This window comes from Bradysia coprophila, unplaced genomic scaffold, assembly GCF_014529535.1.
Source record: "Bradysia coprophila strain Holo2 unplaced genomic scaffold, BU_Bcop_v1 contig_324, whole genome shotgun sequence".
NCBI classification, from domain to species: Eukaryota; Metazoa; Arthropoda; class Insecta; order Diptera; family Sciaridae; genus Bradysia; species Bradysia coprophila.
The window spans coordinates 3,603,863-3,629,856 of record NW_023503584.1 but is presented as its reverse complement, the minus strand read 5'-3'; the positions used below and the strand labels follow the sequence as shown (position 1 = coordinate 3,629,856).

The 25,994-nt window shown below is 34.0% G+C and overlaps 1 protein-coding gene across 1 annotated transcript; it reads right to left on the bottom strand.

Moving 5' to 3' along the window:
- Positions 1 to 591: 591 nt before the first annotated feature.
- Positions 592 to 25,548, bottom strand: LOC119079467 (calsyntenin-1). Its single transcript, XM_037187397.1, has 13 exons — positions 24,845 to 25,548; positions 8,331 to 8,470; positions 7,283 to 7,401; positions 7,147 to 7,222; positions 6,779 to 7,084; positions 6,615 to 6,722; positions 6,252 to 6,546; positions 4,946 to 6,184; positions 4,802 to 4,885; positions 4,605 to 4,738; positions 4,482 to 4,547; positions 3,626 to 3,686; positions 592 to 3,544 (listed from the first exon to the last, which is right to left on the bottom strand). Exons 1-13 carry the CDS (start codon positions 24,954 to 24,956, stop codon positions 3,486 to 3,488), a joined length of 2,799 nt encoding a protein of 932 aa, XP_037043292.1. The 5' UTR covers positions 24,957 to 25,548; the 3' UTR covers positions 592 to 3,485.
- Between the last annotated feature and the right edge of the window lie 446 nt (positions 25,549 to 25,994).

The window sequence follows — 25,994 nt, the reverse complement described above, 5'->3', positions numbered from 1 at the left end:
ATTCAATGTCCATTCCCAGTGCACCAGCAAGGGAAAGTGGAAAAGTGACTCTCAAGTTGATAATTATACGAATTCTGCGACTTGTGTCTCTAGAAAATTCAATAATCCAAACGTTTGATTGGATTGGATTAAGTACAAGGTGAATCCTAAGTCCAAGGACTGAATTCACATGTTAGAACTATCTAAATAAACAGTTAGTTTTTCTGTACCAAGTCATACCAATCCTAGCTATCGTTCACGGAAATAACAGAATGTATAACTAAACCTGTGTCAAGTTCTAGGTTTAATTTCTTTAAAAAACCGAACCCTCTTTGCAAAAGGTTGGAACATAGTTTTGCAAAAAATGTAAAGGATGAGCTTTATACATTGAGTTTTGAAACGTATACCTTTCTGAGCTTTAAGACTGGTTGGTATTCCACATCAAGTTTATGCATCAATTTCTCCAAAACATTTACGTCAAAAGAAGTAAAGAAATCGCCTATTACGCTGAGCATATCACAAGTATAATGTCGTCTGCGAAACGTTGAAAGCATAGAAAGGAAACTTGAAATTAGTGACCAATACATTCTCTCATTGATAAATTTGCAAGAAATCACCAGAGTTTTATATGAAATCTGTAAAGTTTATTTTATATGTTTTAATGGGTCTGCTTGCATTTATGGACTTAAATGATTTTTTTTACTTTTTCTTTTTTATTTAGATTTTTTTTTAACATATATGGACGCAAATTTACACATTTAATATTTTTTGTTTTTTTAATTATTTTTTTCTTATTTTTTTTTTCATTTTTTATTTATTTTCTTCTTTAAATTGCCGTTACTATTTTTTGTTTCTCTGTTTTATTTTTACATATAACAAATTTGTGCAGAATTTTGATGTTTAAGTAGTTAATCCAAAAGAGTTGTATTTTTTTCATACGTAAAGAAAAACGGTTAAATTATCAGAACAAAATCAAAATCGAAACGATAAAAAATTCTCCAGCCTAATCAGTGTGTCTGTGTCTCTGTATATATGTTGTGTGATCTGTGTGTGGCACAGTAATTTTAAACACAAATTCGGTTCTATTTAACCAGCATGAAACAACTAAAATAGTCATTTGTGTCAAAGAAGAAAATTTTAACTTTTCCATTTCTGGCGTTCAATTCTTGATAAAAATCTTTTTTGTTTTTGTTTTCTATACAAAAAGAAAATTTGAAATTTCGCACGCCTTTTAGTGTCTTCGATTTTATCTCCGTTATTTACGTTTATTATTCTATTGATATCTTACTTGACTATATAATGATTACTGGTTTTTTTCAATAGCAATTTTTTGTTGTTGTTGATTTTTCTTGTTTTATTCCATTTAATTTTAGTGTCGAATTAGTGTTCCAGGGTTCACACACATTCAGATATATAAACTTTTTGTTGTTGGATTGTTTGTTTTTTGTTTTTAATAAATTTTTTTCTTTTCTCACACAGAAGAATTTCTAATGTATTGATTGATTGATTGAAACTAATTTCTCTCACATTTCTAAAGTGTTAATACAATTTGTTTTTTGTTTTTATTTTTATAACGAAACAAAGACATTGTTTTGCCTATACTCTATCGTTACATTATAATTACAACTTCAATAATATTCATCTTTCTAAAAGTTTTTTTTTATTTTTAAATTTTGTTTTCCCAATTGAAGTAACAATTTTCTTTTGTAATAATTTCCAGAAAAAAAAAAGAAAATTCAAAATAAAAACGAATGTGCCGTCATTTCCTATGCCTAAATATATTTTCTCATCACTTTCAACGGATTTAAATCAATCTTTTCGTCATTTTGCGTTCGTTTTTTATAATCATGCACAAATTTTCCTATCATTTTTATTGCACAAGCTGAACATTTTCCATCTGTTTTTTTTTTTTAATTTTAAAATATTTTAATATATTCCTGTGTGTTGGTTGGTTAGTGTTATGTTTTTAAAAAAATAATTCTCCATTCCTTGCCTATGCCTTTGCTTTTTAATTATTGTTGCTAAATTATCGTTTGTCCTGTTTTTTCTCATTTATTTGCTCATTAGAATTATTTATGGTCTACATGGTTTCGGTTTGTATGTGCTGAAAGCCCAGAAAATGTTGTAAAAATATTTATTGCAATCGAAAGTTTTGAAGAAAGAAAATCATTCGAAAACAAAGTTTTGTTGAAAATTGTTTCGTTTCCAATTTTCTCAGTTTTGAATATCACCCACTTTTTGATATTGTCTCTCGTGCTCGAACTTCAACCAGATATAAGACTCAAGAGTCTTGAAACACAGTTTTGCTTTAACACAGTAAAAAAGCAAAGAAAAACGTTTCTAAAAATTAATAACCACCAAAGAAGTCGTGAAAAGACGAATGGATGACGAAAGAATCCGACTTGGTGGTAAAACCGCAGAGGTCCAGTTTTCCGATTTTTGTCATCTTTTTTTCATAATTTTTATAGAGAGGAAGTTCTCGCAATTTGGATATGACGGTTGCATTGCCTATTTATTTTTTAGAAATTAATTCCACAGAATTCTTAAGAATTCCGGAAAATTTTTGAAATTACTCTTTATTAAATTAAGGAATTTTTGAGATTTTAAAGAATTTTCAAAAATTATTTCTCAAAAATCCTTAAAATTCATAAAAGTTCTCATTTACCTTGATCATTCACTAAAATATCGGTGTTTGGTGTTGAAATTATAGATTTATAGAATTATAGAATGTGATTGAAGAAGCCAGTTTCAAATGGTTAGATTAATACGTATGTTCGGGGTGAAGTCTTCACAAAATAAATTGTTGCTTAGCTGCCTGTTTGTGAATTGAACTTTTGTTTCCTAACGTAAACTCTCAGTTAAATCGGAGAAATTTTCAACTGAAAAAATGGAATCGAAATGAGCAATTTTCGAATTCGATCAACAGATCAACTTTATTCAAAGAAAATTAACTTCTTCACGCAAAACAGAATGCACATAAAGGTGGAATGACTGAAATTTGCAGTTGAGTTTTGTTTATGTTTCTGCCACAATCTTTCAAATCCGTTTTTCCTTTCGTTAACATAATCAAACATAAAACAAAAAATCAAAATAAAAAATTTTCTTTTTGGAAACAGAACACATCGTGCAAGTAAAAAGTGTTATAAACATTCACATCACAAATCAATGGATTTTCTTTTTTAAAAAAATATTTTCTCTTCTCCAAGTTATTTTCCGGGGGAAAAAAACAATCTTTTAAATATAAATGCGCGCTGAAGCGAATATAATAATTTTCTTGTTTGTTTTATTGATTTTCTTATCTGACTGATGACTCTCTCTATATCAAAAAATGCATTTTTTTGTTCTTCCATTTATACGCTATTATTGAGTATGTGTACGGGGGATGTAAATTATTTATTTCACTTAAATTTTTGTGTGTGCTTTTTCCGTTTTAATTGTATCGTCACTGTATGTGTGGATGTGTGTGTATTTTTGTGTGGTCTTTGTGTAAAATTTTACCCTCGAATTTACATCGTCGAATTATCCCATTCCAGTTGGCTGACATTTCGATATCTTCCGTTTGTAGCTACAATCGAAGGAAAGAAAATGTTAGACGATTTGCGACTATTGAAACGATACAACAGCTCGCTTAGAATTTTTTTCTTACCTTCTTCATCTTCCGAATCTGAATTTTCTGAATCGGAGCTTTCGTCTGATACGACGCCATTCTGAAATTGAAAATTTTTGATATTAATTAGGGTCATAGGCAGGGAAAATGAAAGAAAACGTTCTGCCAAAAATAGTATCTGGTCATAGATCACAGGTTGAAGACTGAAGTCACCCAACATTACTATCTAAAAGCAGCTACTTAAAGATCAATGACAAGAGATCCACCGAAATATTTTGAAAAACTGTTCTGTTCGACTTATTGTCCCGTATTCTTATTAGATGGCCATGGCTATGGCTGGCCATGTCGGATAGTCCTGACTCATCATCATGTAGTTATAAGGCACTTTGCTACTTCTTGAATAGCACAGTACCTTCCGTCATTTACAAAATTGTCCAAAAATCTGGCGTGGGGTAATCTGGCACACCATACAAATTGATGGTGTTTTTGATTCACCTCCAAGGGGCGAATCTGGTACTGTCATGACTTTTCGTTACATGTAGTAAAAGGACGCATACTATGATCGCGTGTGCCAGATTCCCCGATGTCAAAAATCTACATAACAGAGCCGGACACACTTCCTACTAATCGTGCATGAATTGCATACACATACCCAATGAAAGCAAATATAAAGTGTTTCTTACAAGGCTTTTATCGGCAACTCTTTGTCACGACGTACTTTCGTAGCTACTAACAGACGTCGAAAGTCCGTTGTGTGTCCTTCAACTTTCATAAACGACAATCATTCAATCTACTACTTCTTTCGCTTAAACATTCACTTCCTCCAACTAATATTTTGCAACACTAATCACAACTCCCTCCCTGTCAATAACAGATTATCAAAACGTTAATTTACCTCTAACGGATTAATTGTAATTGTTAAGGCTGAATCGTCCCAGTCCAGCTGTTGTTCCGGTGCAACCTGAAAATTTCCATTTTCAATTACATTCCCATTGTGAATAGAGGCAATAAATCTTACCTTAGGACACGGTTGATGTTTCTCCGCGTTTCGGTTCGAATTATTTCTTAATCTCGCAATACCAACGCCGCTGATCAAGAGCACAAACGCTGCGCATATGATAACAATCAGCATTGTGGAGTGAGATGTTTGGGCTGAAAGAAATGGAAAAAATCGGTGAGATTGGGACTCTAAGCGAACAATTGGCTTTGCCATACTCTTTTGCAGAATGTTGTGCACCTTGGAGGACGGCTCCTGAATATCATGGGAATGTATCATAGCGTGAGCGAACATGTTTGGTTCTGAAATGAATCAAACGGTTAACCGATTTCACATAACAAATTACACCACAGAAGTGTTACCATGTTGCTGTTGGGCGGCATTTGGTGCGTATGTTGGTGTTTGTTTCGGATGCAATACAGTCAATGTCAAAGCGTACTCATCGCTGGTGAAATGAGCGTTTACTTGGGTGCAGGACAGTTTGAAAACTCTGTTCAAGTAGTATGCCGGTTTCTTGTTGGTGTAAACCAAACTCTTCAGCACCGACAAGTAGTTGTCTGTAGTATCATAGCCCATCATTTCAGCTCCGTCCTTGTTAATATTGGTTTTAATGTCTAATGTTGACGACAATTCCTTGTCACTGTCTACAGTAATGGCTTCATGATCTGGATTCAAACTTGGCCAAACAGTGACACTGCAAGCGTCTAACTTCTGCAGATTGTCTCGAATACGACCGCCGCTGTACACATTGAGTGAAATATTTGCCAAAATGCGAACTCCTTTCTTGATGTCCGGATAAGTAACCAAATGATTTTTATTGCCAGTAATGACTATCTGCGGTTTCTGTTCTTCTGTGATTGGTTTGTCATGGACTTGGTTGGTTGGTTCCTTGGTGGACTGTAATTGAGATGTTGATGGATTCACCATGATGTAGGTTTCCATTGTTGGCAAACGGATCGCAATTTTATTCGGGCAGCTGACGGTAGCCTTTACTTCGATGTTTCGGCGTCCAATAGTCGGCATCTGCTTAATGTTGATGTATTGGATCTTTTGCAGGAGAGTTTCCACATTGCTCTTGTTGCTACCTTCGATTGATACCTCATTCAACTGGCTATTCGATTGAACTTGTTGTGCTGGCTCTAAGAAGTGTTCAGATGGAGGAACCAAATGTTCGGCGCAGTCAGTTCCACACTTGATTTGTTCAGGGGTCAACACTTTTTGCATCGACACTTTAATTTCCGATATGTCTCCGCTGAATCCATGTTTCATACGGTTTTCGGCACCTTGGTAGCATGCACCGACGGTTAGTGTTGTGTTGACACCGTGAGCGGCATGTAGAGGCCAGTCATCGATAACTTCCGGATTACTGTGGCGATCTTCCATGTTCGGTTCGAATTTGACGCCGTCAATGTATAGTTCAACTTTCGGTACGTCAACGTTCAAGGTATAGTGATGCCATTCATTGTCGCACACTTGTGGAATCTTCCAGCGCCATTCAGCTGGACTGAAGATATTCAAATCACCTTCATTGAAATTCTTGCGAAGCAACAGAATCAATCTGCAGTTACGGACGAACAGCGCCATGTGATGACGATTCATTTCTGTTACACGCAAAAAGGAAAGGATTTTAGAGAGGGGGAACCTATTTTGCTAAATTGATTGACTCACTGTGATCGTCAGCGCTACAAACGATATGCTCCTTGGTATGTTTATCGTTGGATAGCATGGAATGATGACGGAACATTGTCATGATGCTAAATGGATGCAGAGCGAAATCGTGGTGTGAAATCAATGTCGATGGAACGCTGGCTCCACTTGTTCCGTCGAAATGGAAAACCGATTCGACACCCTCGTCATAGACCAAATCTTTCGTCCAATCAGCATTCTTCGGAAGCAAATCAACCAAATCACTTCGCATGCAACGGGATGAGTCACGATCACAACCGAAACTGATGTGCTTAGTCTGAACATGCGAAAGAATAATTTGATGAATTTTCGACCATCGGAATGCAATGCAACAAGCAAATTTACCTTCAAAGTAACAGATGATTCAATCACTAAGTCATCGTCCTTGCATTGCATGTCACACAATTCTAAATGAATTTTCGGGAACAGTGAAACACTTTCCATGGAATTAGCCTGAGAGAAAATTTATTTTAAAATCGGAAATCTTTCAATCAATTCATCGATCTTACGGTGTAATCAATCCTCTCGGGTATTCCCATCAATCGAGCCTCGCAAACTCGACGAACTCGAATGTTGACCATAACCGGTGCCGATTGTTTCATCGCACAGTCGTAAGCAACGACTGATAGGATATGGTTGTGCGAAACTTTGTGCGACAGTGGTTCAGTGTTACGAATCGAACCCTCATTGTCAATAGTGAATGGTTGGTCGTTGGTTAAAATTTCGTATTTGCAAACATCACCGTTGATTGGTGTACAGTCACGATCAGTTGCTTCGACACGAATTATCTCCTGATACAAGCGTCCCTCGTCCACCTGCAGCGCAAAAAAAATGTTTTCATCTTCTGTTCAGAATTGTAAATGTCTATGAACCATACCTCAGTCACGTATGATGGCTGCAAGAAGGTCGGTGAATACTCATTGATGTCAATCACTGATATGTGCACATTGGCGCTGAATTACGAATGGAAAACTGTTACATGAAGTACTAGATTTTCAACAAATTTGGCTTACCTCTTTGATTCCGAACCGTCGCAGAATCTAGCAGCAATGTCGAATTTGTAGGTTTTGTGTTTCTCACAGTTGAGAGTCTTTTTCGCTTTTAAAATGCCCAAATTGTCGACTAGTTCAATCTATAGTTCGGATAGGTGGAGAAGATACTGTGAGTAGAGTATATCGTTTACAAATGCGATTGCGGGAAATGTTTAAGTATCCCAGTTTCTCTCAGTCAAAATTAGGATGAGCGATGTTTTTTATCTATTAGTAATTCTGAGGTAGGATAGTTACATCTTTGAATGAGTTAACCTCATTCCTAGATATTAACATACCCAACATCATCTACATTCAACAATGTAATATGCTTTGGGTTAAAAGTAAAGAAATGCATTTTGTTGTTTAACTAATGCTTGGACAAATTACAGATACATCGAGCTAAATTCTCATCACATAGTTTACCATATAAACTACGAGATCGTAGTCTTAAGTGTCGTTGAGATGCCACTAAAAGATGTATGTATGCGTTCCAACTTTGCATTGCAACGACGAAATAAAAACCATCATTGACTTTTATTTGAGAAAACTCTCCGTAGAGTTTATCGAATGAAGTTTACTCAACAATGCACTTTAAAATCTGCAGTGCATGTAAGTCATATCAACATTGCAAATGTAAAATATGATTTTTTTTGCGATGGATGATATAGCAACATAAGCTGCTGCAATACAGCTTCATGAAATTATGTAACTTGGATCGAACGACGCAATGAAAAATCATGGAAAACATTTCGTGCGAATGAAGACAAAGTTTATCTAAAAAAAACAAGAAGTGGAAAATGAAACTGCTATTGAAAGCACACTTGACCTAAAACCATTGTCAGATTTGTGTCAACAGTGAACATGAATATTCATCTGGCAAAGATACAAGGATTCTTTTGCTTCGTGTACTTAAAGAAAAATATCATCGCAACGTAAAAGATTCTTTTTCTCCACACATTTTTCTGTTTCGAAAACTTTTAAGTCTTTAGTTGTTGAACAAAAAATTATTTAGAGAAAAGAAAATTCTTACCTGAAATGGCACTTCATGATTGCCCTTTTTTATTATGTGAAAACCGCATATTTTCTCGTCCACCTTTATCACAGGCTTGATCTCAACGAAAGTTTCGTTTTCTTTTATTAATCCATGGTATGACTTCTCGAGAATGACTTCTGTAATTTAAAAAATCAACAACAAATTAGAACTATTTAAAACTTAGTCACTTAGAAACAGGGCAAACAAACTTTAGTTGACAATAATGTCAGTAAGTGATATTTATACGATACACGACAAACTTTCTTGCAAGAGGGACCAAAAGATACTCGTCACTTCGTCATCATTATTCATTGTGAGAATTTCGTCGCACAGAGGCAACGCTTTAATGTATAACTAAGTAAATGTTGAGTGGTCGTCACATACAATCATTTAATTGAAGCAATTTGCCTAATTTGTCTTTGTACAGAAACTTTCGGGTTTTTTACTGTGAACATTTGCAGAAGAATGTTTTACGGAATTTTACTGAAAAAGGAAATGAAAATGGTTCAGTAGAATGAAGAAATTTCATTATCTACTATGTCACTCAATATTACCATAAAATTCGCTTTCATACATCATGAATAATCGCATTTGTTGCATCTTGTACTTCTTTTGCGAATGACTTTCCATGATGATTCCCAATTAATGTCGCATATTTGTGTACAGTGTACAATACCCACAATAATAGAAAAAATTTATTATTTATGAGCCTGACTTTATATCGACGTTCAAAACTTTGTTTGTCAAGAGAAGTGAGTGCATTGACTTCCATCAGGAAAATTAATTGGTGTTTTTTAGACTAACTAATATTAACCAATGGTCATTTTGTACCGCAATTCTATGGGATTCTATAAATACCCCAAACTATATTATACAGGGGACGTCAGTGAAATTTAGACTTAAATTTGCTATTTTCCATCATCCCACGAGCGTATGTGTAACTTTTTCACCCATATAAACAAGATAACTTTGTTTGAATAAGTGTCTAAATTTCACTGACGTTCCCTGTCGTTTCCATTTAATAATTATCATAAAAGAATAATACACCAAATACTTGAGAAAGCTTTGTCAATTCTTATTTCAAACATTCCTCAACGCCCTAGAATCCTAGAAGTTTGTAGAATGTAGAAAGAAGTTTTGTCAAGTTATTTTTAATCGACGCAAAACATTATGCTATCCAAACAATTGTTCTTCTTATATAAACGTAGAAAAGCTCCTAATTTTACGGAAGAAAAAGGTATTACCAACAAACATCAAGGCTGTTTGGTTTAAGACAACAAACGAAATAACGACAGGTATATTGCAAGATAATAACTTGACAGAGCAATTTATTACATCGGTCATAAACTGCAGTTTTCTGACCGCCACTGTTTTAATATTTCGTTTTTAGCGGCATTACAGACAGCGTACGTTTTGGGTAAATTCAATTTTTTCAATATGTCTGGCTAAAAAATCGGTGCATTTTAGATGCGTACCGAAGAACAGTTTCATGTTTAGAATAATGTTTAACGTCGATTAAAAAACCTTGTGAAAATGTCCATTCATATTTTTACCCCAAGTACTGTATTGTTATTCATACAATACGAGTAGGTGTAGTAATCGATGGGCTAACGACTTTTTATGTTTTAAGTTTTGATGGGATTTTCTTGTTTGACCTATCTAATTACTTAATCCACTTATCCCAAAAGTAATTTATCGCTCGTTAGAAATCCTAAGCGTTCGTCTAACCATATATATATATATACACTTCCTTTGGACATGTTAAAAGGATTCACTCACCATCTTAAGGTGTGCAAACCTTTCAAGAAAGCGTTAAAAAATTTCTTAATTAAATTGCTTCATGTGCTTATTTTAAGTCATTTTAACCATCTGTTAATCTGCGTTGTACATAACCGAGACGGAACCCTTTTTGTATGTTTTAAATGCAAATAATCTAAAGTTTTGATGGCATAACCATTCCATAATTTATAATTTTAATCGGAAACAAACAAAATTGCAAAACCCTCAAAATTAAATGGGAAAGAAAATAGAAAATTGGGTTATCTAATGGTATAGACGACGAATTCATCAAGGAATGCAAATGAGAGGGGCGTTGTAACTTATCTATTTATAATATCTAAAACGAAGACGAGTCTACCTTTTTTTCATAAATCTAAATATTCAATCATAACATCTAGTCTGAGTTAGCTTTTAGAATCGGTCGTTCACTCATAATACCAATGCAAATTCATAAAATCCTACTAAGCTATACATAACGTCGAAAAAAGCAGATGATTCAAGCCAGTATAATGAATATGCAATATTGAGAAGAGTTGACGATAAAACGTATCACAGCAGGCAAATCACAATTTTTTTTTGCTGTAAGGAACTAATAGAAATGGAATAGAGGGAAAGAGGACGGAAAGGTTTTTTTTTTAATATGAAAACATGAAAATCAATCGAGCGCAGTATAGATAAATTTTCATTTTTAATAAATGTTTGCCGAAGAGTACCAGCAAAACAATGTTGGTAATTTTGAAAGAAAAAAAATATGGAAAAAGCAAATGATGTTACATGTTATAGGTAGGTGCAACATCGCCGGGTTGAACGAATTTGTTTTTTTTCTCGATATTTCGATATTTGATGGAAAAAAGATAATCATTTGTGATGATTTTGTTGTTTGTTACAATTACATAGCTCGTCGCCTGTAGCCATTTTTGTAAATGGGAAAAAATGTTGGAAGTTCGATTGAAAAATGTTTTTTTTTCTGCGAAAAACATGCGGCCTATATGATACACAGTAACATACATATTTAACGAGAAAATTATTGAATCAAACCATTATAATTAGCGTAAATATTTTAAGGTTAAATAAATGAATTTCATGCGATGCGTTTTATACATCGCCAGCGGATCGAAAATCGTTTGGGTGTAGCTCTTTGATAACATTTACATCATATATATATCTGAATTAAACACGGAGTGGTAAAATTTTAACGAATTTGTAATTAAAAATAACATTCCAATCCGTGGAATATGAAGTGTGAATATAAAATTTCATTTTATACTTTCATGTAAACACACAAAATTATTCGAGTTACAATCTCACTTTCGTCTCAAAACGAGTCGGCTACGTGAAGCCCACTACGAAGGTCGCTCTAACGAACATAAGGGGACCGAAAACATTTTCGTCTTACTGTTACAGTTTCCATGGAAAACGTAGAGTAATTTATTAATGTACGGAGGTCCAACCTAATTTATGGTCATTTCTTAAAAGTCGCTTTTAGCTTTTGGGCGCCATCGGGCAATTGGAAAAATAGGCGCCAATTTAGTAAAGCTAAATTTTTTAAGGACCTCGGGCGCCATTTTCTTCTGCTCCACTTCGGGCGCCACGGGCATTTGCCCATTTGGCCCATATGGAAAAGGCGGTACTGAGTTTTCTTAATATCGTTTTGATCCATTTCTACTCAGGGCTTACTTTAGAGAATTTTAATTCTGAAAATTCCCAAAATTCTGAAAAAATTACGAAAAAGTTCCTAAAAATTCTAAAAAAAAATCGGAATTTTTCAGAACTTTTTCGGAATTTTTTCAAAATTTTCGGAATTTTCAGAATTAAAATTCTCTAAAGTCAGCCCTGTTTCTACTACAGATCAACAGCAAAAGTTGTTTTATATTCGAGTGGGTATACCACGATTTCGACTGTCGATGTAAATTTAGCAAAATCGGCTATGAACCAATTAATTTTGGAATTAAATCCTCTGAAATCTAAAGAAGCTCGCTAAACAATTAACTGGATGAGTTGGCACACTATTAAGAAACGGTCAGACATTTATTTGTTACCGACAACAACGAAAAAAGTTAACGATGAGCTCTCCCCAGTGTGTTCTTCTATGGAAAAGGGTTTGTTGAATCTAGTGAAGTAAAAGATTTTTTATCAAAATCTTTGTGACACCTCAAACAAAAGAAGTAGAAGAATGTAGACAATTTGAGAAATGAATTCGCAATTATTTTATCTTGTCAGTTATTCTGTAGATAGAAAAAACATTTTTAACAGATTCAGTAGATCCCTTACTACTTCAGTAAAAAGTTCGTCTCAAACCACATTACGAAGCTAACAGACTGATGTACTTTGTACGGGCATAACAAAAAACATATCTCGACAACAAGCTTGACAATATTATATCGACACAGTGTGTGTGGTATGATACAATCTTTATTCTTAAATTGAAGATTTACATTTTTCTTTATGGTGCGTAGCTCTTAATATTGGGCCATTACTCATAGAATTTTGAAGAGATTATGAAAAAGGACAGTCAGATATAAAATGTAGTAATTCGGTGTCGACCGGCTACAAAAGAAAAGAAAAATTTCCTCACACAAAGAAACTACCGTCATTTATCTAGATGAGTGTTAAATAAATAAATTAGGAAAGCATCATCTGCGGTATACACAATTGTATCATTGCGAATAAGGAAAGGAAAAAAAAAGTAAAATACAAATCCGTAAGTTCAATTCGATTTAATACTTGATTGTGAAAATAACTCAATCGCACATTAATCAATCCCTAAATCCAATGCAGTGTTTGCAAATAATTCAATCAAACTTTTCCAACATTCATTACACATCTACGATGAGTTCATTTTTCTTATATCTATTTCATCTGTACACAGCACAGTCTTCTTACACTATTACGTCATATGAAAGATATTTTTGTTGTCTCTGATTAAATATTTGATTTTGTGCTAAGTGTGAAGGATGGTATTATCGTTTATACGTAATGCACACCAATAATGTCTATGTATCTTCGGAGAAGCTATTGAACGAGTACTATACCCTAATAAATGTTTATCCGAGAAATATCTTTCGTATAACGACTGTATACTTTACAAGTTAAAGTTTCGTATCTCTGTAAAATTGTAAGACGAGTAAAATGAAATTTTAAAAACTCGAATCAGATTTTTTTGGTACATAAAGTTTAAAATGTGCGAAAACTTTATGCAAACACCAACAATTTTTAATTCAGATAGAGACGATACGAAGCATAATAAAAAAGGGAATATTACTTAGAGCTTATAGCAGTTTTGAGTTTGTTAATAATTGATAAAAGGTCGTTGTAGTGCAAAGAATCTGGAGTAAAAATGATAATAATGATTCGGTCCGACTGAATTCGCACTTAAGTTCGTAAGACTTACAAAATGTTGAAAACTAAGATAAACCGAGATTTTTGGCTGTCGAGAGGCCCCAATCCTCGAAAGCTCGTGTGGGCACGTATTCCCTACATGCAACAATCAAAGGTATAGAGTAATTAATTAGGTAAGAACTATGAATCCTCGAAAGTGTAACACCAATAAAAGTCGTCATCATTTAAAGCGTACCGTGTGGGACCGTACCAACTGTTCAATAAACTTTAAACTTCTACACTGCGACGTACAACTGTTTAGGTAAGGCCGTAGGCAATATACATATCACTGTACATAAAGCATCACATGGTCTCCCACGCTACAGTGTATGTATGCTGTACACTATGTAAATTGAATAGTTCTGGTGTAGTTAATTGACGATTCTGATGGAGACAAGTTCTGTCCCCATGTACTGCTAAACAATCTTTTTTTTGTGCACATTTCATCTTTGTTAGGTTAAAGGGAAGGGCAGCAGCGCATGAATTGCTTATTAAGTAGAGTTGAACGAAATAGAGAACCCATTTTTTGATGTTCCATATTCATGGATAATGAAAGTGAAATGAGCAACGAGTTCCTCGAGAACCATTTGAGGTTTTTTGGGATAGTAGAATACCAAATGTTTACCAAAAAGTTTGAAGGGTTCGAGGTCACTAGTAGAAATAAATGAATTCACAGCTAATGCTATAGCTAACGCCGAGACGAAACAAGACATTTTTTGGGAAAACGTTTTCCAATATTTTCTTAGATTTCCTCATGTTTCCTTAATATTTTCAAAAGATTTTTTTGGGAAAATTAGTGGAAATATTAAGAAAATATGGACAAATGTTATCTCACAAATAGCCCCTGCGTTTGGTAAACTCAATTTCTTTCTTCACCCATTCAATACATACTCGGGTAATGTCTTCAGGGGACGTAAAACATAAAAGGTCGTCAAAAAATGTAATGTTACCAAAACTTATTTCGTCAATTAAAACAGGTCACCTAAAAATACCGGACCGCATTTCATTCGGTAGAACAAAATCGATCAGAAAAAAACTTCCATTGGAACTTCATTCGAAACCGCCGAGCCATTACCCAACATCGACGATACAAAATTCCATGGTAAATCTTTTAGTGTTTGTTAAAAATAAATCCTTCCAGTAAAACTGACGATGATAAGTTCGTTCACCACAAACCACATTCCATATATGTTTCTACAAAATGGACTAGCACGAAAATCCATTTCGATGCATTAATGTGTCTAACATGATATAGATGTCCAGACATACGAAAAAAAAGAGAAACGAAAATCAAACAATTTTTTTTGTGATTTTAACGATGTCCCACTACCCATTCAATATTTCCACAAAAACAGAACCTTTATCGAAAATGTTGAAAAGGAAAATCTCACATAATTGCGGCCGATAAAGTTAAATATAAAGGCAAATAATGACTTTCGCATTTTATCGTTCGAATAACCCCCCCGTAATCAGTTAGAAAATTGACTTGACTTGCCCCGTGTAAATCATCCCAAGCGTACATTTTATTTCGAAAAACAAATGTTAACAGCATAATGCTGCTCTAGCAGCGCTACACTCAATTTTACCATAAAATCGACACGCTTTTTAATGCCGCAGATCTGCAGTGCACGGAATTAAAATAATTTAAAATACTCATTGATGCCTGTTACAATAATTAAATTTAATATCAAACGGGTTTTACCGGGGAATTATAATTCCCCGAATAAATTTGTAATTATACCTCGTTTGGGGATTGAAATTATTCAGTAACATGAACATTCATCAACCTTTTAAAATTTGCTTTATAACCCAGAGTTAATAACACTCGGATTATAAAATTGCTTAAACCAACACGCATGAGGGTATACTCTCATCATTGATTTTTACCACCAAAATAGAAAGGAAATGCTGAGAGTAAAGGCGATTAAATCTTTGAGTGGAGAAAAGAAATTCGTATATAAATCTCATTACACACGTGACAATGCCTGTTATCCGAATTCCTCTTTAAAATAATTTTACATCAAAAATTCCAACTCCCTAAATAATCCATTCGAATATACGCCAATTCACCACCTTCCCGTAACATTTAAATTCCTCTGTTACCGCTATAAAAACGCCCGCTCCATACTTCATTTTCATCTTATACCGCACACCCCCATCACACAATTACCCAGCCATTCACCATCTTTCAGAAAATGTTTTTAATAATTTCCCTCAGCCCGTAGCTTCACTAAAATTTGTTTGTTTAGCAATGTTGAACAAGAAAATTTTCAATTCTGTGATGTATTTATATGAGAATTTGTACGTTTATCGCGGAGAACCTGTATAATAATTCATGTGTTTAAAAATGGTAGCGAGGTGTGTGAGTGGTTGTGTTTATTTTATTTCATTTAAAAACATCTTCGTTTTTTTTATCTCATCTGCTTCTAAACTATGCTGTGGTACTATGACAACCATAAAGTCTATGACACGATAAATTTGTTTATTTTTAACAAAAAAAGAAAGAAAGAAAGAAAGAAAATAAATCTCAGATTCATTGAATATATGGGAACATTTACAGGAAACACTGCCACTGGTGTTATATAGATTTCAAAATATCTTCTGAATGACAAATATAATTAAATAAAGAAGGAGGAAAAAAATGTTGAAAAGTTTAAGAAACTTTATCAACTTTTTACTACACCAATTCAAGTGTTTACTGGTACATATTGATAGTACGAACTTAGTAAGTAAGTTTTTTAAAGCTGCGTTAAGTGACGCAAAAGTTTATAATTAATAACAAAAGAAAAGTTTGTCAATATATTTAGAAAAACTTAGTGCTGATTGACGGTTCAGTTCATTAATAAGTAATAATCGAACGAATTTATTGACCCGGCTTAATTTAAAAGTATAAAATAGTAAATAGAGTCAGGTGGAGGTCCGCATAATTATATTCTTCTTCTTCTTAGAAAAATCCGACCAGCGATACGTACATGCATCATAAGATAAAAATAGTTTTGATTCAGACAACATTTTCTTTTAATATTTTTTTTTCTTTCTATTTTATGCATTGGACATTAAAATCAACATAAAAACTCAAATATATTGCATACATTATTGTGATTCATATTCAAAAGGTATCAGGTCTCTCATAGTTTTATAATTAGCCTTTAATCCGAGTATGTCAAACAACATAAACAACGAATAAATCTAAAAGTGAGCTAATTGGGTCAAATTCATTTAAAATTCATATCTGCGACTATCAATGAAACAGGGTAGGTTAACACCCAAAGCTTTGTATTTCTGGTAAGATAGGGTTACCAACGCTAATTCAGTGATCAGAGATTAGGTGACAGCTTCATGAGACAAGCAAGGGATGGAGGATAAACTAGAAAATCCTCTGTCAACCAAAATACAAATCCTTTCAACAGAAAATTTAAAAAAAAATCTTTAGAAATCCAAGAATATCTTTACGACTTAAAAATACCTTAAAAATCCTTAAAAATCCGTACATTGACTACAAGTAAAATCCTACCGATTAACCCCCTAAAATCGGCTAGCAACGACAAAAATAAGATTAGTTTGGTAACTAAATCGCGATACATCTGAGTTCCTCAAAGGTTATAATAAAACTCAAACGTCATGTCGACATTATGCGTAAGGTTAGTAAGAGCGTACGCTCACTTCGCTCTTAATTAAAATTGTTTAGACGTTTCATTGTCTGTAGTTTTTGTCAACGTTGGAACAATTAAACAAAGACTTGACATTTTCTTCACGGTGTTCACAGTAAGAGCGTGGTGAGACATAACTGAAATTTGATTAGGTATCAGTGAACTATCCGTTAAAAATAACGTCAGGGGACACTCTTCTTTTTCGGATAAATTCAAGATGAAAAAAGATACTCGACATCTTCTATTGGAGAGTTTCCATTCATTTGATCGGCTACATTATAGTGTTGACATAGTAAGTGTCTTTCAAAGTTCTAAGTTGACTTTAAGTTGTGATGAATCGACACTCTCTGATTTCATCCGGCTGGTAAACAACAAATTCAATTTCCTTTTGCGACTTTAAAAAAAGACAAAGTCACGAGTATCAAATTACAACTTTTCCAACGAAAAACAGTTTCGTTCTTTAAGAAGAATGAATCCCAGTTTCTCTTTTAATTTATCCCCATTCAGCAGTTCAACAATAAAATATTGCTAATGTATTTTCCGTCACGTACTTCTCTAAATAAAAAATCAATCATTTGTTACGTATACCTTACTTCCATAGAGATCGCGTTTGAACAATAGCGAAGTCGTGCGCTTTTGAAACCAAAATTTCGAATTGTTCTCTTTACATATCAAGTCGTTTTATTGTTGTGACCTTGCAGTACTCATTTTATTAAGATTTCCAACAAGAAACAAAGTTTAAAATTTCAGAAACGTTGTGATCAAATTCATAAACAATTTTGGATTTAGTATAAACATAATCTAACATTTGATTCCTTACAAAAATTGTGGCAAACGCCATTCATCTTGCTTACTAACAACAGAACAGAATGTGTCATATCACGCGATATACATCTCTTGAAACCGAATAAGAAAGCATATTACGTGACGTACTTTTTATAGTTTGATATTGGAGGAATGAGGCGTTAGAAGTGGACTACATATATGATGTCCTTGTAGCAGAGCAACGGTTTCAGTGTGTCGGAGTATGTTGTGGGTATGTTTATCTTGGCATTGTAAAAAGAAACTATTGAAAAGTAGAAGTCTTATTGGAGGCACGAAACTTTCTTTGAGCAACATTTTAAGGTCGACAAAATTCAATTTTCTTCAATTGAATTTTTTCTTCTTCTTTTTTTCCTTTGTTAACAAGTGCAAAGTGTTTCATTAAACATTCAGGCAACCATCTCCTCCGCTCTGTGCTTTTGTAAATTTATGGAAATTAGGATCACAACATGAGTATTCAAATTTCAGATACACAGAGCGAGTGATTCTACATTCAAATTAATATGATGATGATGATTCAACTTCTCTATATATAAATTTCCATTCAGGTTGGGTTGTCGCAAGTGACCCTGAATTCCATCATCATAATGGAAACGCGTCAGATAGAACATTAAATATTCGTCTCCCTTTATTTGTTTAACCCAACCGAAGTCTAATTTCAAATGAAAACATTTTTTTTCTGCTCATTGTTATGTAAAGTGTTATTAATGTTTGTTACCTCGCTCACCGGCAAATTAAACCGTTCTACGACTAAATTTAATTGATTGTATCCTTTGAATGTTATTTGTACCATTTGGTTGAACCGACAGTAATGGCTGTACGTTATACAATCGTAAAATGGTTGGCTTGATTCGCTCCGAAAGGTCAACCATCCTTTTTATCTTTTACTTTTTCTGCTTGTATAGTTTTCGTTGTAGTGTGACCGCATTCACTTTTCTAATTTAGCTTAATCAAGAGGTGTATTTACTCAGAATAATTGATATTCGGACATGCTAGCCGACCGAAAAAGGGTCGATGATGGCGTCTAGCTCGTTTCAAAAATCAAGTGGCAGCGGCGCGGCGTTGAAGACTTGTCGTGTCAGACATAAATATTTGAGTTGTGTGACACGACAGCCCTATCAAAAAACATTGTTTATCAATTTCGTTCTTCATTTGACAACAATACCTTACACTGACAGAAAAGAGTTGAAAATCTCACCTGTTTTGGGTAACTTTGTGTTCAGGTATACTACAATGGACTTGAAGACGAAGATATCCAAAACAGGTGATATTTTCAACTGTTTTTTGTAGCCTACAAATTGCAGGTGTAATCTGGACAACAATTTGGATTTTCTACCATGTGTGATGACTATACACACTAGTCCTCGTTGGTGCCCTTGAAGGGATCAAAAATAAGAGTCGTAATAGGTAAAGCTTTCATTCAGGGACGCAGGTAGAGGTTTTATAATCCATTCTCCACCCATCTCATAATTTATTACGAATTTCGTAATTTTCTGTATAAAATTTCCGTAATCGTAATTAGGACTCCGATTCCAAAAAAGAAAACTACGAAACCCTTAATATATTATAGATGGGTAGAGATTCGATTAAAAAACCTCTCTTTGGGTGCGAAAGATTGATATGCATGTGGGATCTCGGTTTTTAAATCTTTAAAGCAAATTATGCAATTCATTTACCACATGCACCGACAAGCTCCGCGATAAACTAATTTCTATACATTTTGCATGTGAGATCGGACCACTGCCAGTAAAATGTTTCTTTATCGAATTTATATAGAATTAGGATTTGTAATTGGCTTTCTCCATATACACGAAATGGAATTTTCAATTGCAAATTATGAGTTGTCGTGAAACTTCGAAATTGCAGTCAGTTACCCATACAGTCGAAGTTAGTGAAGTTTAGATCTGAATTCGCGTCAACCTGTCCACTCATAAAAACAAAAGTTCTACTATCACGCGCGTGTGTGTGGCTTTTTTGGCCGCATAAAATGTACAACTTCTTTTATTTGTAGGAGTTGACCAGCTCAAAAACAGCTGAGGCAATGCATGTCTAAATTTCACTGACGTCGACTGTAACGTTTTCATGCGTAGGTTGAGTCGACTAATCATGAGTTTAACGTCGACTTATAATTATAAGTGGAAATACCTATCTCCATAATACACAAAAGCAACAGTACTTACGAACCAAACATTGGTTTTGAAAATATGGGAACCAGACCAACGTCTAACGTATCTGTTTCCATTCTCACCAATCTTTTCTCCTTCTTGAGTGTCAAATTTAAATTTTCTATTAAGTTTAAAGAGCAACGGATTTTGTTACATTAAATTCGCAGTTTGTTTTCCATTATCTCAAAGCCGTTCCAATTTTTTTCATAATTCTTTTCACTCGCAAAATATAGCTATACCAATATTTCACTATTATACGTTTGAAATTGGTTTTTATCTGCGCTACAAAGAAATATAAAAAAAGGATATGCCATTATCATGTGAATAGCATACGTGAAAGGAAATTCCCAATAAAATACTTTTTAGACACAATCGTCCATCTCGCCCAGGTATAAAATATAATGAAAAAAAATAACTCTCACAACATATGTGTGGAAATACACGAAACTATGGCCATAAATAACATCTTCCACGTTTTCGAATGCAAACCCATAAATTACTTAAAATATCAAAGATTTTTAGACACACGAACAAACACCAAGTATGTTTGACTTGTCCAATTATGGAATACCACAATCGAAATGACCAATTGGAAAAAAAAAATTACTTCAAAGTCTATAAACGGATGGTAAATATTTAATGAAACAAGGCCGACCAGAATACAATACAAATTATGCAAATTTACCTTTACCAAATTTAGATGGATGGAAATGTAAAGTGGCAGAAAATCGGACAAAAACGAAGTCGCAGTTTTGATATCCTCTACTGGGATTTGACAAGTACATACACAAGCAGTAAGCACACTCTTGTACGAAAAAAGAGAAATTCTTTTTTGTACGGCTCGTTTTTGGGGAACTGATATGCGTTTAAACGCCGCCGCTCATTATTATACACGTAAACTTATACATTATTGCTCACTTGAGTGTGCTTGAAAAGTTTTTAAGGTTTTTTTTAAGGAACGCATTGATTTAACAACGCCAGTTGAAGAAGGGACAGTAACGTCTTGTTGTTTGGTGAAAATACACATTTCATCGTTGCATTATGTATATTACTGAGAACGTAAATTTTATTTCGGGCTTTATACAGTATGTTGTATAGGTAGATAGCGAAACATATGGCTGAATGTCCGTTTAATGCGAATCGATATAGTAATAAAATTCGTGATGAAGACATTTAGACTACAAGAGGCGTATAGTTCAGTTTTAAACGTTGCTCGCAACCTTTAATAAAACTCGATTGATCTACTTCAGTCTTTCCTCTTTTTGCACTCAAAGACTGGCATAATCACAACAAACAAATGAAAAGTAAATCTCATTTGAATTTCATTTAAAACAAATTCATTTCACCTAGTCCCCATTGCTGTTCAGAGAGTGACGTTACGGGTGTGGTCGACTTACTTATTTTAGGGGCAGTAAACACGAAACTTTCCTCGAAATGTATTACATTTATTACATTAGAATAAGAGTATTGGTAGTTGTCGTTCCAGTTAAATACTTTAGCATAGGTCAAGCGCACGTTTATGTTTATGTTTATGTGCACAATGAATTCTAATTAAAATGAAACTTTGAAGTGAAGTGGATCTTGTTCGTAACACACTCGTTTTGTGGAGAGTTTTTTGAAACAATACATATAGTCATGAGGGCTATTGGATAGCGAGTACAACGTCACACTTTCTTTAATTTTAACTACAAAACCACAAAAATTATTAAGTCGCTTTTTCTGACCCTAGCCGCAATGTCTCACTTTCGAAAATGAAAATGGACTAATAGTGAGACTCACCTTGTCTGTTCTTAAACATTATTTTCAATATTTTTTGGATGAATTCCACAGTAATCTGTGATCACAAATAACCGTTCAGAAAGGCCAATCATCTGTTACTGTTATCGACAGCAATGACACTACTGATTCATGTGCTTTTAATAGTGGATATCATTAAAACAAATGAAGTAAAAGATTTCGTGTCAAACACTTACCGATACACATATCTGTCGTTTCTAAGATGGTAACATTTGAAAAGATAACGAAAACGGGTTGGGTGCTTGAGTTAATGTGTGAGTGTGAGTGCACCAAAGACCTTAAAAAGTCTGTTTTTTTTTATTTTTTATTTATGTGTATCATCATCATGTATGTACACTCATTTTAGGAGAAAAGACCTAAAGTGATATGAAGTTAAAATATTTGAAGCAAAACATTTTACCTGTTAAGTTCACTAGAATGTAAAATGAAAAGGTAGACCACAGAATTTCAATTTCAGTGATGAGAATAAACTTCTGCTTTGATTATTGTAATAAAATTTGCAGAACATGGAAATGAGACTCAACAAGACATTCTTTTCTTCTACATCTTGAATTAATATTTCCAGCAAAGTGGACAAAATCAACATAAAAAGGGAAAATGTATTCAAAGTTTATAAATATACACCGAGAAACTAGTCGATTCTGTAAAGAAAACACAAAGTTATCGTATTGCCGTTTTCCCCACTTTGTCTTTGTGAGTTCAAGACTTTCCATGTTGGTGTATCCAGCAAGAACTTTTCCTTTAGATGTCATGTCTTGTGTCGCATTAATTGTGTGATGCTATTCACTTTATTATGGAAGCGAGGGTTCAAGTAACGTAAATTTTATCATTGAAACGAATAAGCGAGCAAGCATTGTATTACTTGAACAAACTGGTGATTTCAATGAAATGTTCACCCCAGGTTGTCAATTACTTTTTTTTCCTGGAGGATATGCCTAAAAAAAGTTTGCTTTTGATAATGCTGTGTTTATATGCTGTGGTGACATTCATGAAGAAAAATATTCGATGCGTAGTTAGATGAAATGGTGAGAGGGAACGGCATAAATTGGAACATCTACATCTGATGCCTTAAAGTAGACATTAAAGTAGATTGTCGAAAATAACCCATAAATTCAAAGCACTTCCAATATTTATCGGAAGGTCAACAACGATCTCATGGCACGGTAAAAATTAACCAGTTTTTATACTCGGGTTGATTAAGAAAAACTCCTCTTTCGGAAAAATATTTAGATCCGCTAATCCTTAACACATCTGACCCGTATAATTCGCTGCACGAAGTCACGGAAACATTTTCGCAACTTTATGCATTGCAAACAATAAACTGTCGCTTACATCAAAGACAACTGAACGAAACAAACTGTAAGATGATGATTCAACGATAAATTGAATCATTGCAATGGTACGTATCATCACAAATCCAGTTTTCTGTGAATGTTGTTGTTGCATGTGGAGAATATTAATATTTACCGCGTATGTATATAAACATATATTGAGTTAATATAGTTTAGTGAAGGACTGACTGTCGATCGCTATAATAAAGCATATAGGCTGGATTTGTATAATGATTAGCTTTGTCACTACAATTGCTTCATCAATATCTTGTATTCCAATGTGTATTGAAAAGCAAATATCAACGGAAAAAAAATCGATTGACTATTGCTGGCACACCTCCTTCACATGATAATGTTAAAAAAAAGATTATTTCTTCTCTCTATTACAAATTTCGTTTTATGTGACCCGTAGTCAATTTCCTGAATTGCTAAAGTTTGCTGAACAGTTTAAAGGAAAAACTTTACGGCAAAGACGTTTCAAAACTTCACTCCTTCCATCGTCTTTTACCGACACAACAACAACAACAACCACCACCATATATATCCAATTTCCCACGACACATTGTCTGTGCTCCAACAACCTTTTGTAAAACCCCATTTTCTGTCTGAAAAATTGAAGTCATAAAGTAAACGCAATTTGAGAGAGAGACGAGGTAAATGAACAATAAAGTTAAATTTTGTACTGATTGTAAGTATACCCAGAACAAAAATTTATCCATCATTCGGAAAACCCATCGGAATTCTTGGTACGCTCGCACACATAGTGTATGGTGCTATATCTAGAGACTGCCTGGCGAACGATATGAATATGCACTTGGGAATATTGTTTTTCCAAAGCAAAGTTCTAACATCGGGAGAATGTTCACCGATAAAATTACGTTAACTTGCTCATCAAAATACCATTAGAAAACCGAACATAAACACGTTATTATAATAAATATACTGGCAATAAAAGCTTCGAAATATCGCGCTACATAATTGTTTTTGCTATAATAAATGGATGCTATACCGAATATAGTATAATACAATTGTGTACTATGTTTGTGTGCATTATATGTATACACAATAGAACTCTATTGAAATAATTTCCTAAAGAAATTGATTTTTCAAAACTCCTTTCCGTGGTACGGCGTTCTAATTTATTGAACAATGTGGCATTCAACTAGTACAAGATGGAAATGGAGAAGACAATAGGAAAATACCTAATAGAAAATCGCAGGAATGTACAGAAATAGATTTCTGATTTGTTCATAAAAATTCGGCAAATTGTATGGGTTACGCGGGTCTTATCATTCAATTGTTCCATTATAACTACACAATCAATTCTTATCATTTGGTCGCCAAAGAATTCAGGTGTGACGACGTAGATAAAACTGGTTAGCTATTTCAAGTATCCTCTCAAAAAACTAAATCGGATGTGAACTTCCTGCTTTTCCTTTTCTGAACAGGTTACATTACCATTTTAACCTTGGAATTAAAAATCGAAGGGAAAACTAACCCCTTTGCGTTTGTGTGAAGTGTATAGTGTGTACCTGTGCCATATACATAAAAAAAGACGAATTTGAATTACGATACAACTAAGAACTCACCCCTTGATTCATAGTAGTCATCATTGAATTTTTCGCATTTATATTCCACCACACAAAGCAGCAAAATCGAAGCGAACACTGCACTTGCTTTCACAATTGAAACAGACATCATTTTGAACCGAAAAGATTTATTTATTTTTTTATCCGACGAATTGTTTTTTCAAACTTTTTTTTTCCGCTCTCTGTGTATTTTCCTTTCGTTATTCACTGCAACAAAAATTGTATAGTTCCGAAATGCGATTGGACAGGTCTTTCGGAATCACTTTTAGCTGCACGAAATTAATTTAGTTGCTAAGTGTTTTGGTAATTCTTTCACGTGCTTGCAATGTTGGGTAATAATACGTGTTTTCATTTACCACAAAGACGATTGTGGAAAATCGCTCTTGCACATAACATACGTCGTCCACAAAGGAGGTTCGTCTCCCTTTCACAATAAAAAAAAATATTCAATTTTATTCCAAACGCATACTTCAGTGTTTCGCTTGTTTTACATTGATTAAATCCCAATCACGACCTTTATTACTCAATTAACGTAAACGGAACAATAGCAATTGTTCATTGGAACACTTTACAGATCAAAATTTTTCCAATTCAATTTACAAATTTTGAAATGGTTCGTCTCCGTGCGACATTAAATCAAACAACAAATCTCTGCTAGTGTATGACAGCGACTTGAAAAACGAGACTGGGAACGAATGAGGATTGCGCAGGTGCGATTTTTAAAATCAAAATGGATGGCTTTTCCGATAGTGTTTGTGTGTGTGTAAAAGGTGTAAAAGTAAAAATGAACAACGTTGTGAGTCGCCGTCGTCGCCGTATTATTATGCAATGAACAACTATGGCGCCAAATTATTTCAAATTAAAATTGTTGACACTGACAAGAATGAATATGGGTATTTTATTGCGCGTTCATAGAAAATCTGTCCGCCAAAAAATCATTAGAAAATCCTCCCAAATTTTACGAAAGAAAATCCTCAAATGCGTAGAAAATCTATAGAAAATCCCAAGACGTGGAGAGTGGAGGCAATGTCATTCAGACGAGCGGCATAACACATAAGTTAGATGCTAATGGTGCTAATGACATTTTTTTTTAAATGGTTGACTATGATTTTTACTTGCGTTTCGCAAAATATTTTCTCAGAACAGGTGG